Source organism: Meriones unguiculatus, chromosome 8 (genome assembly GCF_030254825.1).
Source record: "Meriones unguiculatus strain TT.TT164.6M chromosome 8, Bangor_MerUng_6.1, whole genome shotgun sequence".
Classification (NCBI taxonomy): domain Eukaryota; kingdom Metazoa; phylum Chordata; class Mammalia; order Rodentia; family Muridae; genus Meriones; species Meriones unguiculatus.
The window spans coordinates 4,696,370-4,709,007 of record NC_083356.1 but is presented as its reverse complement, the minus strand read 5'-3'; the positions used below and the strand labels follow the sequence as shown (position 1 = coordinate 4,709,007).

At 46.3% G+C, this 12,638-nt stretch overlaps 1 protein-coding gene across 1 annotated transcript; it reads left to right on the top strand.

Annotated features, from left to right (window-relative positions):
- The first annotated feature begins 8,027 nt into the window (after nt 1–8,027).
- Nucleotides 8,028–9,060, top strand: LOC110562088 (olfactory receptor 8S1-like). The gene has a single exon (XM_021658762.2). It carries the CDS (start codon nt 8,035–8,037, stop codon nt 8,968–8,970), a length of 936 nt encoding a protein of 311 aa, XP_021514437.1. The 5' UTR covers nt 8,028–8,034; the 3' UTR covers nt 8,971–9,060.
- The last annotated feature ends 3,578 nt before the right edge of the window (nt 9,061–12,638 follow it).

Sequence of the window (12,638 nt, the reverse complement as noted above, 5' to 3'; positions counted from 1 at the left end):
AACCACATATTATTGTTCTGCTAAAGGAACATAGCAAGGAAGTGGCTCCTAATGGCACTCTGCAATACCCATAGATCAGTGCCTCCCTCAGCTACCCCAGAGACGCTTCCTCCTTCCATAGATGGAAACAAATACAGAAACCCATAAATGGACAACGTACAGAGAGTGAAAGACCTTGGGACACCTAGTTCTAAGTGGGATGTCTCCATCAGAACCCTCCCCTCAGGGCTCAGAGAACTAGGAGGAGGAGGAGGCAGAAACATTGTAACAGACAGAGGGAATAGACAACACCAAAGAAACAGTGTCTTCTTGACAGGCAGAGGCTGTGGCAGCTTGCACAGGGTCTGCACAGATCCAAACCAGATGGAGACACAGGGCTAAGAGGGGAGGTGGACACACCCTTCCATCCCAAGCCAAGAAGTTATCTCCAACTGACAACCATTTGCAAAGGCAAAATAGCTTTTCTCCAGTGGAGTCTCACTGATTATACAAACTACACTTAAAGACACGCCCCACCCCCACAGTAGATGGCCAACACACACACGTCAATGGTACTTTTGTAGATTTTTTTCAGGTTTTGCTTTTTGGGGAACTTTTTTATGTTACTGGTCTTCTTCTTGTATATTGTGGTTTCTGATTTTGCATTTGTGTGCATGTGTGTGTTTCTTGTACTTTTTATTGTGGTTGTTTGCTTTTTACCTGTTTGCTTTCTAAAAGAGAGAGAGAGAAGGTGCGGAGTTGGATGGCTGGGGAAGTGGAGTGGATCTGGAAGAGGATAGGAAAGGGGAAACCATGATCAGAATATATTATGTAACAAATTATTTTCAGTGAAAAAAATAGCAAGTGCTACCTAAAAGATAAAGAAAAGGGAGCTCTGAAACACTATTCATGAGGTTATGAATTAATGCAGACACTAATACAAAAAAAAAAAACCCACAGTGCAGAAGGCCCTTTAAAGTAAAATGTGTGGACTTAAGAAATAGCCTAGGACTTAGGACCATTGGCTGCTCTTGCAAAGAACCCAGGTTCAGTGCCCAGCACCTGCATGAAGTTCAGTCAGCTGTTACTCCAGTTCCAGGGGCTCTGACAGCCTCTTCTGGCCTCAGCAATCACTGGATGCATGGGACTCACTAACCTGCACACAGACAAAACACTCAGACACCTACCATAAAAACAAGCTTAAAATAAAAACTACAAGGATTACATAATTCAGTGCCCCCCCCACATCCGGTTACCTACTGAAAGAAATTAAAATAAGTATCTCAAAAATATATCTGTGTGTCTATGTTCATTGCAACATGGTCCACAATAGCCAAAACACAGCAACAACATAAAATGAGTGAATAAAGTGTGGGGGGGGGGAGTCGTGCATTCAGGGGCTTTGTATGGAGAGGCTATCTCCAAAAAGAAAGAAACATTAATCTTCCTTCATGCCTGTCCTCAAAGCCACGCTCATATGTTCACTGCCAGACAGAGAGAGGAGGATCAAGACGCACCATGTGACCTTAAGGAAACTGTGACAGAGTTATAGACGGGAAACTGTGCCCATGCCGCATCACGCGCAGACCGCCCTTCCTTCACTGGTTCACCATTTCACCCTGACTCCTTGCTCTGCTGACACTCACTTGCCAGTGGAGAACATCAGAGAAGACTTCCTTGAACAGCAGACATAACGATGGAGCGGTGCTTCCGGAACCATCCCTCCTTGTCTTCCAAGACTGAGCCACGGGCTCTGCTGGCGTTTTCCTTCCTCCTTACATGCTGCCTTCTGTGCTTCCTGGTGGTCACCCCCAGGCATGAAGACAAGCGCACCCCACTTCTACCATCCGTGACAGCGCTGCTGCCCCCAAAATCCTGTCCTTGGGAACCCTTGCTTTCCATGGCACACGCTTCCCCGGAATCATTCCAGTTACCGCCATGGAATCAACGACCAGCCATCTGCTGCTGAGCTCATGCTCTATAACCTGGCTGGACTGTGGTATCTCGGAGGAAACTTATGGAAAACTTCGAGTGCTTTTCATACAATCACAAAACAAATGTTGGTTAAATTACCTAACAACTGAACACGGAAAACATGTGAATCCCTTGCATCATCCCCTCGCACTCTAATCATTAACAAATTAAACTCTCGAGGTCTTCACGTTTCCACACCTAGAACAGAAGAAGCTCGCCGTGTGAAAATCACGTTGTCACCCTGTCTCATTTTAAATCACATTTGTTCCCTGACTTAGAGTCAATGAAGAATCAAAGTTGATCAAGTATTTTCTAGTGTATTTCAGCCCTGATTAGGATATATTTTTAAATCTTCCATAAGAACATCAAAGATGGAAATGGCAAAAACAGACCTGCTCTGGATTAAACTGCTCCTTTGAGAAGACATGGGCCCTGCCTGCACCCTTTTCCTGGCTGTCTCCCCACCAAGTCTACAGGGTGGCTCTAAGACTCACCGCGAAACATCAAGTCCTAACCTTCCAGAATCTCCAAAGGCGCTGGCTCTGTTTACCCTCAGGCGCTGGGCCTGATGCCAGCTGTCCTAGTCAGGATTTCTGTCGCTGAGACAAAACAGCATAACCAAAAGGCAACTCGGGGAGGAAAAGGTTTATTTCGCTCACACTTCCCACAACACTGTTCATCACTGAGGGAAGTCAGGACAGGAACTCAGACAGGGCAGGAACCTGCAGGCAGGAGCCGATGCAGGGGCCACGGAGGGGGCTGCTGACTGGCTTGCTTCGTGTGGCTTGTTACAGAACCCAGGACCACCAGCCCAGATATGGCACCACCCACAATGGGCTAGGCCCTTTTCAATAAATCACTAATTGAGGAAATGCCTCACAGCCAGATCTTATGGAAACATTTTCTCGCTTGAAATCCCCTCTTCTCAGATCACTCTAGTTTGTGCGTCAAGCTGACATAGGAGCAGCCAGCACACCAGCCAGGAGCGGCACAAAACAAATGCTGCCGGAATTGCACCGCGTGGACCTTCACTACATGCGTGCATCCTGGAACTGAGATAGTTCTCTAACACACAAACAGAAATCAGTCAAGTCTAGATTAAGTTCTCTCAAAGGTGACAGTTGAAAATAATATTGGGGCCAAAGTTGCATGTAGCTCAGTGGTAAAGTGTTTCCCCAGCAAGTGTGAGTCTGTTAACCGGATGCCCAGTACATTTTTTTAAGGAAATAAATATATAAAGCCTATTTACACTTTAAAAAGCATTAAGTTGGGGTTTAAGACCATGACTTGTTCATTCTGGAACCCTCTGTCTCTACTTATGCCCGTTCCTCACCTCTTACTGAAGAAACGATGAGCAAATGAATGTTTTATTGACTTCTGCATCACTTCAGCTCAATTCAGAATAATTCCGTCTCTGTGCTTGTTATTTATATACTAACTACATTAAAATACTACCAAGTCTTCCCTGGTCAAATAATTAAAAGTTTACTTAATGGAGAGATGGCTCAGTGGTTAAGAGCACTGGCTGCTCTTCCAGAGGACCCAGCTTCAAATCCCAGCACCCACACAGCAATTTACAGCTGTCTGTAATTCCAGTTCCAAGGGATCTGACACCCTCTCACAGACATATATAAAGGCAAAAAACAAAATGTAAAAAAAATAAAATAAAATGTTTTTTAAAAGTTTATTTGAGACAGCTTTTCACCCAAGTAAGATTTTATACCAGAATTATTTCTGTTTTGACAAACTGTTAAAAAAATATATTATATGTGAAGCTGGAGAGAAGGCTCAGTGGGTAAGAGATCAAGCTTGGGTTCAATTCCCAGGACCCACATGGCAGCTCGAAACCACCTGTAGCCTCAGGCCCAACACCATCTTTGTCCTTCCTGGGCACCAAGCAACGAAGCAGAGAACAGACATACGTGCAGGCAAAACACCATTCCCATAAACTAAAAAGGGAAAGGATTTAAAGTTTGAAAATATGTGTTCTGTGAGTGTTTCCTTTAATACATATGCTTGAAATGAAATTCAAGGCTCAAATACTTCTTCAGGGCAGAAAAATAAAAAATAAATAAATAAATAAACTTGGGACTAAGGTTCAGTTAGTCGAGTACAGTGCTTGCCCTGGAGCAACTTCAACAAAGCCCTGCGTGCCATCCCCTGCACCACAGAAAGCCAGGCATGGGGGCACATGTCAGTCAGAAGTTCAAGGCCTTCCTCAGCTACAGAGTGAGTTCAAGGCCATCCTGGGATATTTGAGACTCTAGCTCAAGGAAACAAAAATAGTAAATGGTGAAAACTCAGTGTGCACTAGAAAATGGCATGGGGTCTGTAAGATGTCACAGCTCTGCTCCCTGGACAACGACCAGTGGGCACTCTGAGCCCCATGCTGTCATGCGCATGAAGAAAATGCCCATCTTTCTGCCTGAGTCTTTGCTGTAAGTCCACTCCTTTCCTCCTCTTCTCCACCACCCGAGTCTAATAAGACTTGAGTTCTTGGCTTTAAATAATTATCTTAGACCGTAGGTTCAAATATTGTCCTTCAGGCCATCCCCTGTGCCTTCAATCGCAACTTCTCAGAAAACTGATGCCAAGCTCGGCTTCGGGCTGAGACTTCAGGGAGCCTGGCACTGGCCCAGTTTCCCTTGGGTACCTGCCTGAACACAGACAGCCTTCTCATTGGTTCTGTTAGGTGAATTTTTCTTCTCCTTAAATAGCACTTCTCCAAGGATATTCAAACTCATTGAAGAACTGGAGGAGATCAGATGCAGCGCCCAGAATTGCTGGAGGAAGCTTGGAAGTGATGAATGCCTGTTGTTCCAAATACAAGCGGCTCCGCAGAAAAGGCCGGTGTCTTTACCTCCGGGGTCCTGCATCGCAGAACGGCACTCTAGGTTGAGATGCTAAAATAACCGTGGTTCTCCAAGGCAACCAACGGTTTCCAGGTTTATGGTATTCAAGCCTCCTGTGCTCCAATAGAGAGCCTGGGTTCTGCGCAGAGGCACACTCCTAGGCTTGGGATTACTCCATGGAAAGATTTCTTTTTTCTCGTGAAATGTCTATTGGGGTGAGAAAGACAGAACACATACAGCTGCTTCCTCCAAGTGAAGTAAAGAGAATGGTAAGGTGACAGCCTCTGATCTTCCTGGGTCCCCGTGTTTGTCTGTGTGTTTTAAATCTGCTGCTAACTGCCCCCCCCCCTTTTCTGCATCCCTCTCTTACTACTTTACAACTCATTCTGTTCATTCTGCCTTTCTAAGCATCATTCATCCCTAAGCTAGAGATAGCACTTTCTCTCCCCTGGCAGACCATCTCCTCATCGTGGGAACCAAAGGTCCCTGTGTTTCCTAGAGGTCTGTTTATACCGGTTCTTAGACGCCTTTTCAGACAAGTCTTCACTCACTCACTGCTGACCACCAAGGACAGTAATTCCTTAAAGACTCTCTTAAGGACAGTAATGCAGAAGCCCTTTCCCTCCAAAGTGTGCCAAAGATTAAAGGAAGCAGACGCTGGAATGCAGTCTATGTACAGAAATGGGTGCTGTGCTGTTGGGCGTCTCACTTCCCAGTTTGCCCAGACCTCCAGCTGGGGGACTGCACTACCGTTTTGCTGTTACTGAAGCCATCCTCAAGTCCTCTCACCCCAGGCACACTGGAAACAGTGTGAGTGAGAACAGAAGAGGACAATTCGGAAAGCACCCTTTCCTGCTGCCAGCCCTGCTGTCCACCCCCGTGCCCTTCCCCACGTGCCTGCAGTCCCAGGACCCTCCCAACACCTTTCTGTGGCTCAACCCCCCCAACACCTACCCCTCACTCACTTCTTTATTTCAATATTAGCTTCAAGCAACTAGTGTGAGAAAGCCGTTTTTTGCCCCACATCCTTGTAATAACTTGAACATCAAATGAGAGAAGTGGCTTCTAAATTCTCATATGAGATGTGGCTATAGAGATGGACAGGAAAAGGTCCTCCAGAGACAGAGACACCCCAGTGTCCTTAACACAAAAGCCTGAAGCTCCTACCCTACACCAAGGCCCCTTTAAAAAGAAACAGAGCAGAAGAGCTTTTCAGGGAAGCTTATGTACAGACACCTTAAAATATCCAATCTTTGCAGAAAAAAAATGTCTCCCACTTGGCAAGCTTACGTAGATTTCAAAGTATTTGTTTTCAGCGGTGTTTACTGTTTCGTCTGTGCAGAATCCTCAGAAGTGAGTTCTCTGGCTGCGTGTGTTTCCGCATGACTGGATCTGAGCTGTCCACCTCCCCCAAAACAAAGGTCGGTGTTTATCCAGGCGGACAGGTGACCTAGACCTGGACCTGAGACTAGCTGGAGCTTGGGTGCTAGAGCTGCTAATATACCAGAATTTAAGTTTGTCTTAATGAGTTATCACCTGTTTAAAGATTCCTGGCAAGGACAGAAGGCTTGGGATCGCTGTCTGAATAAGCAAGATAAAACACTTTTTTTTTTTTTTAAATACAGAAGACTACCATAGAAGCTGACTGCAGAAACCAAGCAGAGAAGGAATATTGGTGAATTAGATTGCAAGGGGCAAGTGAACAGGATCTTTACCCAGGATGATGACTTACTACACGGCCCTAATGGGGTTTTAATTCTGTCTAGTCTCACCGTTACCATGATTATTGTGCTCTTGGACCTCTAGGACACAAAGTTTAGGTAGGAAATTTTTAAGAGAAAATAATAGGAGTATTATGGAGATGTGATGGAATTAGAGAAGAATACACTGACAACCTGAATGCAAACAGTACTCTGAGCTAATGGCTGTACTGTTTGAAGCCTCTCCAAAACGGAGGGCATCAGAGGAAGCTGCAGCGATTAAAGGCTGCTCTCTGTTGATGAGAGCATGCCTGAAATTCTGCAGCGTTGACAAGATAGGGATACTTGTGCAGGCATCAGTGCTGTCGAGGGGTTCGAGGGTGAGATGACCCTGAAACCAGACAAAGGCTCTTGTCCAAAGCATGCGCAGAGTGGGGGCTTCCACACCAGTGCAAGAGGTGTGGCCTGAGACTGACAGGGAAGGAGCAGCGATGGCACCAAAGGGAAGTGATGTTTGGGGACAGTTGTAATCGCTGTGATCCAAGCTGAGCTGACAGCCAAAGCAAAGTTGTGCCACCAATTAATTGTTCTTTTACCTGTTGCCAAGCTGACATTACAAAATAGCCCTGGCCACCAAAATCTTAACGGGAAAAGCAGGGACAAAACTCTGTATCCTAAGGATAAGAATTGCCTAGCCGTTCTGACAGAGTTCCTTTGAAACCAGCTGGGGCAGTGGTTGAGAAAGCCTTCCGTGTGAGATGCTACTCAAGCGGATTGAGGTCACTTAACTTCCAAGCACACCAGCCGCTCTGGCTTTTGAGGCTCTCTCTTTCTCTCCATAGAACTTTAAATTATATTTTATGATTACATTGTCATAAAAATACCTAAAATTAGTCTCTTTACACCCATTGTTTCCTTCTTTTTTTTTTTTTTGTACCTGATATTATTCTAGTAATGAATGCATATGTAGCCCAGGGTGGCCATGAATTCAAAGCAATCCTCCTGCCTTAGCTTCTAAAGTGCTAAGATCTAAGTCTTCACCATCACACCCAGCTTCTTCTAATCTTGTAGAAATACAGTTTCACCTGCCACCTAAAGGTTGTGACCCCAGGCACCGTGTCCACTGTACTGAATGGAGTCAGCCCTAGTAAGGAGCCATTGAATGACTCTGAACAAAAGATTGAAGGAGAGAAGGAGGGGGAGGCGCTGGTCTCTGCAAGTAAGTGCTATTCAGGTTTCAATTTCCGAACCGTGTAAAGAGTGCAACAGAATCTAAGACAATGAGTAAATGCATGATCGGGACTCACTCATTTTTCCTGTAAATGTCAATGAGGAATGGAGAGAATTCCCTTGAAGCTAACAAAACAGGATTGGAAACATTCACTGAGATACAGGGGAGGGCAGCTCTGAGGTGCCTGGGCAGAGACCAGGCAAAGCAGAGGGACATGCTAGACGGGACCCCTAAGGACACAGTCACAACCATTAGAGATGTCACCTCTTTCTACTTTCTTCCAAGGGAGTGATCGCAAATGGCCTGGAGCAACCACAGCGCCATCACAGAGTTCATTCTCACTGGGCTCTCTGATGACCCCCTGATCGAGGCTCTACTCTTCGCGCTCTTCCTGGGCATCTACGTCCTCACCATGACGGGAAACCTGACGCTGCTGCTGGTCATCAGGGCCGACTCCCACCTCCACACCCCCATGTACTTCTTCCTGAGCAACCTGTCGTTCCTGGATCTCTGCTTCTCATCCGTCACGGTGCCGAAGCTGCTGAAGGACCTCCTGTCGGTGAAGAAACGCATCTCTGTGGAGGGCTGCCTGGCTCAGGTCTTCTTCGTGTTCATCACTGCGGGGACTGAAGCCTTTCTTCTTTCAATGATGGCTTATGACCGCTACGCTGCTGTATGCCACCCACTGCTCTACGGCCAGATAATGAGCAATGAGCTCTGTCTGAAGCTCGTTCTGCTCTCATGGGGCCTGGCCTCTCTCAATTCAGTAGTCATTGTGCTCTTGGCTGTGAACCTGGACTTCTGTGAGGCCTACACCATACACCACTATATCTGTGAGCTGCCTTCTCTCTTTCCTCTGTCTTGCTCTGACATCTCCATCAATGTTGACATCTTGATCTGCTCCACCTTGTTGCATGGGCTCGGAACCTTTCTCCCAATCTTCTTTTCTTATGCCCGAATTGTATCCACCATCCTGAACATGAAATCCACCACAGGGAGGAGCAAGGCATTTAACACTTGCTCTTCTCACATCATAGCAGTGGTCCTGTTTTTTGGGTCAGGCCTGGTTCGTTATCTCATGCCCACGTCTGGTTCCTCCCTTGACATGCTCTCTTCCTTGCAGTACAGCGCAGTCACCCCCATGCTGAATCCTCTCATCTACAGCCTGAAGAACCAGGAGGTGAAGGCAGCTGTGAAAAGGACATTAGGGAAATGCCTGCAGTACTTGGAGTGAGGGCTAAGTCACAGAAGGGTGGGGAAGGAGTCAGCATTGCCAAGCACTTGAACTTCAAGTAGAGTTTTAGACCACTGACTTAAAGGGAGGCCTGTGGCACTCTTTCTGGCTGGACTGGCAATGAAAATATATATATATGACTGTATTTAGATAAAGTTTATACCTAAATGTATGACCTGCCTTAGCTTTGTTCTCTAACATTCTACAACTTTCTTCCTAAGTTACATAGTTAAGAGTCATAACCCCTGAAATGGTATCTTACTTTTTATTGATTTTTCTCTCTTGCATTCTATCCTGACCTCAGTTTCTCCTCCCTTCTCTCCTCTCAGTCCTTCACCCCCACCTCCCTTCTCCCACATTCCAACCTCCCCACCTCTGTCTCTCTTCAGAGAAGAGCGGGCTCCCATACATATCAACTGAGCATGGCTTATCAAGTCACAGGAAGACTAGGCACCTCCCATCAGATTTAGGCTGGAGAAGGCAACCCAGTAGGTGGGAAATGGTCCCAAAAGTAGGTAAAAGAGTCAGAGACAGCCCTTCTTCCCACATACAACATTTTCTGATCATATCCATCCCCTTCTCCTTGGCACTTCTTCAACACCCACACCCACCTTCCCTTCCTCTCCCCAACTTCATCTTCTTTTCTATTTAATATTTTTTCTTTTCTTTATTTATTTTTATATTAATCACAGGTTATTTACTTTGTATCCCAGCCGTAGCCCCCTCCCCCTTCCCTCCCAATCCCACCCTCCCTCCCTCATCTTCTCCCTGCCCCTTTCTAAGTCCACTAATAGGGGAGGACCTTCTCCCCTTCCATCTGACCCTAGCTTATCAGGCCTGGCTGCAATGTCCTCTTCTGTGGCCTAGCAAGGCTGCCCCTCCCTTGGGGGGAGGGGTCAAAGAGCTCACCGTTGAATTCATCTATTTAATATTTGTAAGAATTCCATGCTGAATTTATATCATTCCACCCCTCTTCTCCACCCTCCATCTTCTCACATGTTCCCCATCTAAAATTCATGACCTTATCTTCTATAGTCATGTGTGTGTGCATGCGTGTGTGTTGGGGGATGTGTGTTATAAAACATACTGGCATTTAGTGTTGTTCACGTGTTCATGTGTTTATGGATGACCACTCTTCAGAGGGTTCCTCTCTGGAGAAAACTGATTATCCCTCCTCACCAGCCACTGACTGCTTATAGCGTACCATCTAAGGCCTTGTGAAATGGCCCCATGTGCATTAGTATGTTAACTGACGCTGTCATCGCACAGATCTTGTTTAGGCGACAACGTGGTTGAGATTCCATGAGTATGTCATCTCAGTCGTGTCTAGAGGACCCTATTTCACTGCTGACATCTAGGTCCTCTGCCTCTTTTCCTCTGCCTTCCATGATGCTCCCTGAGCCTTAGGTGTAGAGTTACACTGTAGATGGATTATTTGGGGACAGATGCCCCAAGGTATTCTCCGGCCAGTGTGTGGCTCAGGGACTGACCTAACCGGGGTAACAAGGGAGCGGAGAAACCAAAGACACACAGACACCCTGTGCTGGCTAGTTTTATGTCAACTTGACCCAAGTAACAGTTGTCTGAAAGGAGGGAGCCTCAACTGAGAAATGCCTCCATTATGCACAGAGGTAAGACATTTTCTTAAATTATTGATTGATGTGAGACCTTTGTAGGTGGAGCCCCCTGCTCTGGCCGCCCTGGATGCTATACAGAAGAAGGCTGAGCAAGCCATAATGAGCAAGTGAGTAAGCAGCACCCTCATGGCCTCTGAGTCAGCTCCTGCCTCCAGGTTCCTGCCCTGTTTGTATTTCTGCCCTGACTTCCCTCAGTGATGGACTGTCACCTGGAGGTGTAAACTGAATAAACTTTCTCCCAAGTTTCTTTGGTCACAATGTTTTATCACAGTAATAGTAACCCTAACTAGGACACACAGCTACAGAGAAACATTTTCTTTTATACAGCTGAATCCGAGAGGCAGGTGAAGCTAATCTCCATCCGGTATCTCCTCATGGAGAAGTCTCAGGCTGGAAACAGCCAGGAGGAGGAGCTATGTTTGATAGTTGGTTCCCACACACACTAGTGTCAGCTAAAGGGCAGTCATCGGTAACTTCTGTACCTGAACCGGGGGAAGGCTGTGACTTTTTTCTCAGCCTCACCTGGGGAAGGTGAGTCATTCCCATGGATCTGGGGCACTGGACATGACCATGCCCCTTCATCTGGTCCTCACAGTAGATTTCTGATATTGCCTCTATCTTCTAAAGAAGTTTCTTTGATGAGGGGGGAGACCTGCATGTGTCTGGGTGCAAGGGTGAGAATCTCAAAATTATATTGGCTTAGGAAGATGGCAGGTGGAGGTTCTCCTCTAGGGCCCACGATCCCCCAGCCATGGGTACCATATCCATGTACAGTTCCGGCTCAGATCCTCCAAGTCTTCTGCCCAAAGTATTCAGTGTCGTAGCAATAAGTTCTTACCTTCAAGATCTGGGGGGCAAACAAGGCCAATGGCAGTAGCCCCCACTGCTCTGGGAGTCTCTTAAACACCCACCCCACCCACCCTGCAAGAACAAACAACTTAAAGATGGAAGGATTTCCATGTCAGCCATTGGGACTTTTGTCAGTCAATCTATGGCTCTTTTAGAAAACATTATCACCCAAGTGGCATAATTGCATTTAAACTGTGTATGTAAATGTGTGTATACACATATATGTTATATGTGTATTTCTATAGACACAGAAGAATGAACATACCTTAAATAAGCTTATACAATAGTGTTTCCCTGATGCTTTTTCAAACATCCTTAGTATCATGTATCTCTTCTTCTCTGCTCTCCTTCCATATTGGCCTCCCTTAAAATTCTTTCAGTATCAATTTGTAAACACAAAAGTACCTAGGGATCGAAAATACATATAAGGCTTGGGGTATCAACATGGTCATGACTTTAACCTATGCTACAGAGCCGTCGTAATAAATGCAGCCTGGTGCTGGCACAACCATAGATCGGTAAATAGAATAACAGACCCGTATGTGACCCCAAAGAGTGTAGCCACCTAATTTCTTACAAAGATTCCAGAAATACATACTGGAGAGAAGACAGCCCCTTCATCAAATGGTGCTGAGAGAGCTGGCTCTCCCTGTGTGGAGAATGAAACTGGGTCCCCATATCTCACCCTCCACAAGAATAAACTGCAAATGGATAAAGACCTTAGCATAGGACCTGATACAGGGCTGGGGAGGTAGCTTTGTTGGGAAAGCCTGGAGGCCAGAGTCCAATCCCCATCACCCACATGGAAGTCCTAACATGATGGCAAAGACAGGTGGATCCCTGGGGCTCACTGGACAACCAGCCTAACTTACAGAAACTCCCAGGGCCTACTGGGAAAGCCTAGATGTGGATATAAACATGTTTGTGTTTGGGTCCCAGGTGTGGGATGTGGGACTGATTCAGATGGTCCACAGCAGCAGAACATTTGCCTCATGCGGGCTCTGAGAGGGGCTCTTCACCAGCTGCAGGTAGTTTAACTCTGAGGACTCTGGAGAGAGAATAAATGCCAGAGCCCAGAGAGTGTGGAGGGCTCTGAGAAAGAACAAGGCTGCTCCTGCTTCCCCCTTGCTGCTCCTGGTTGCTGCTGTGAGACAAGAAGATGGAGATCTCCTGAATCAAGGA

What these genes read in the sequence shown, in the direction of transcription:
- LOC110562088 (XM_021658762.2), top strand. Translation starts at nt 8,035, where the DNA reads ATGGCCTGGAGCAACCACAGCGCCATCACAGAGTTCATTCTCACTGGG.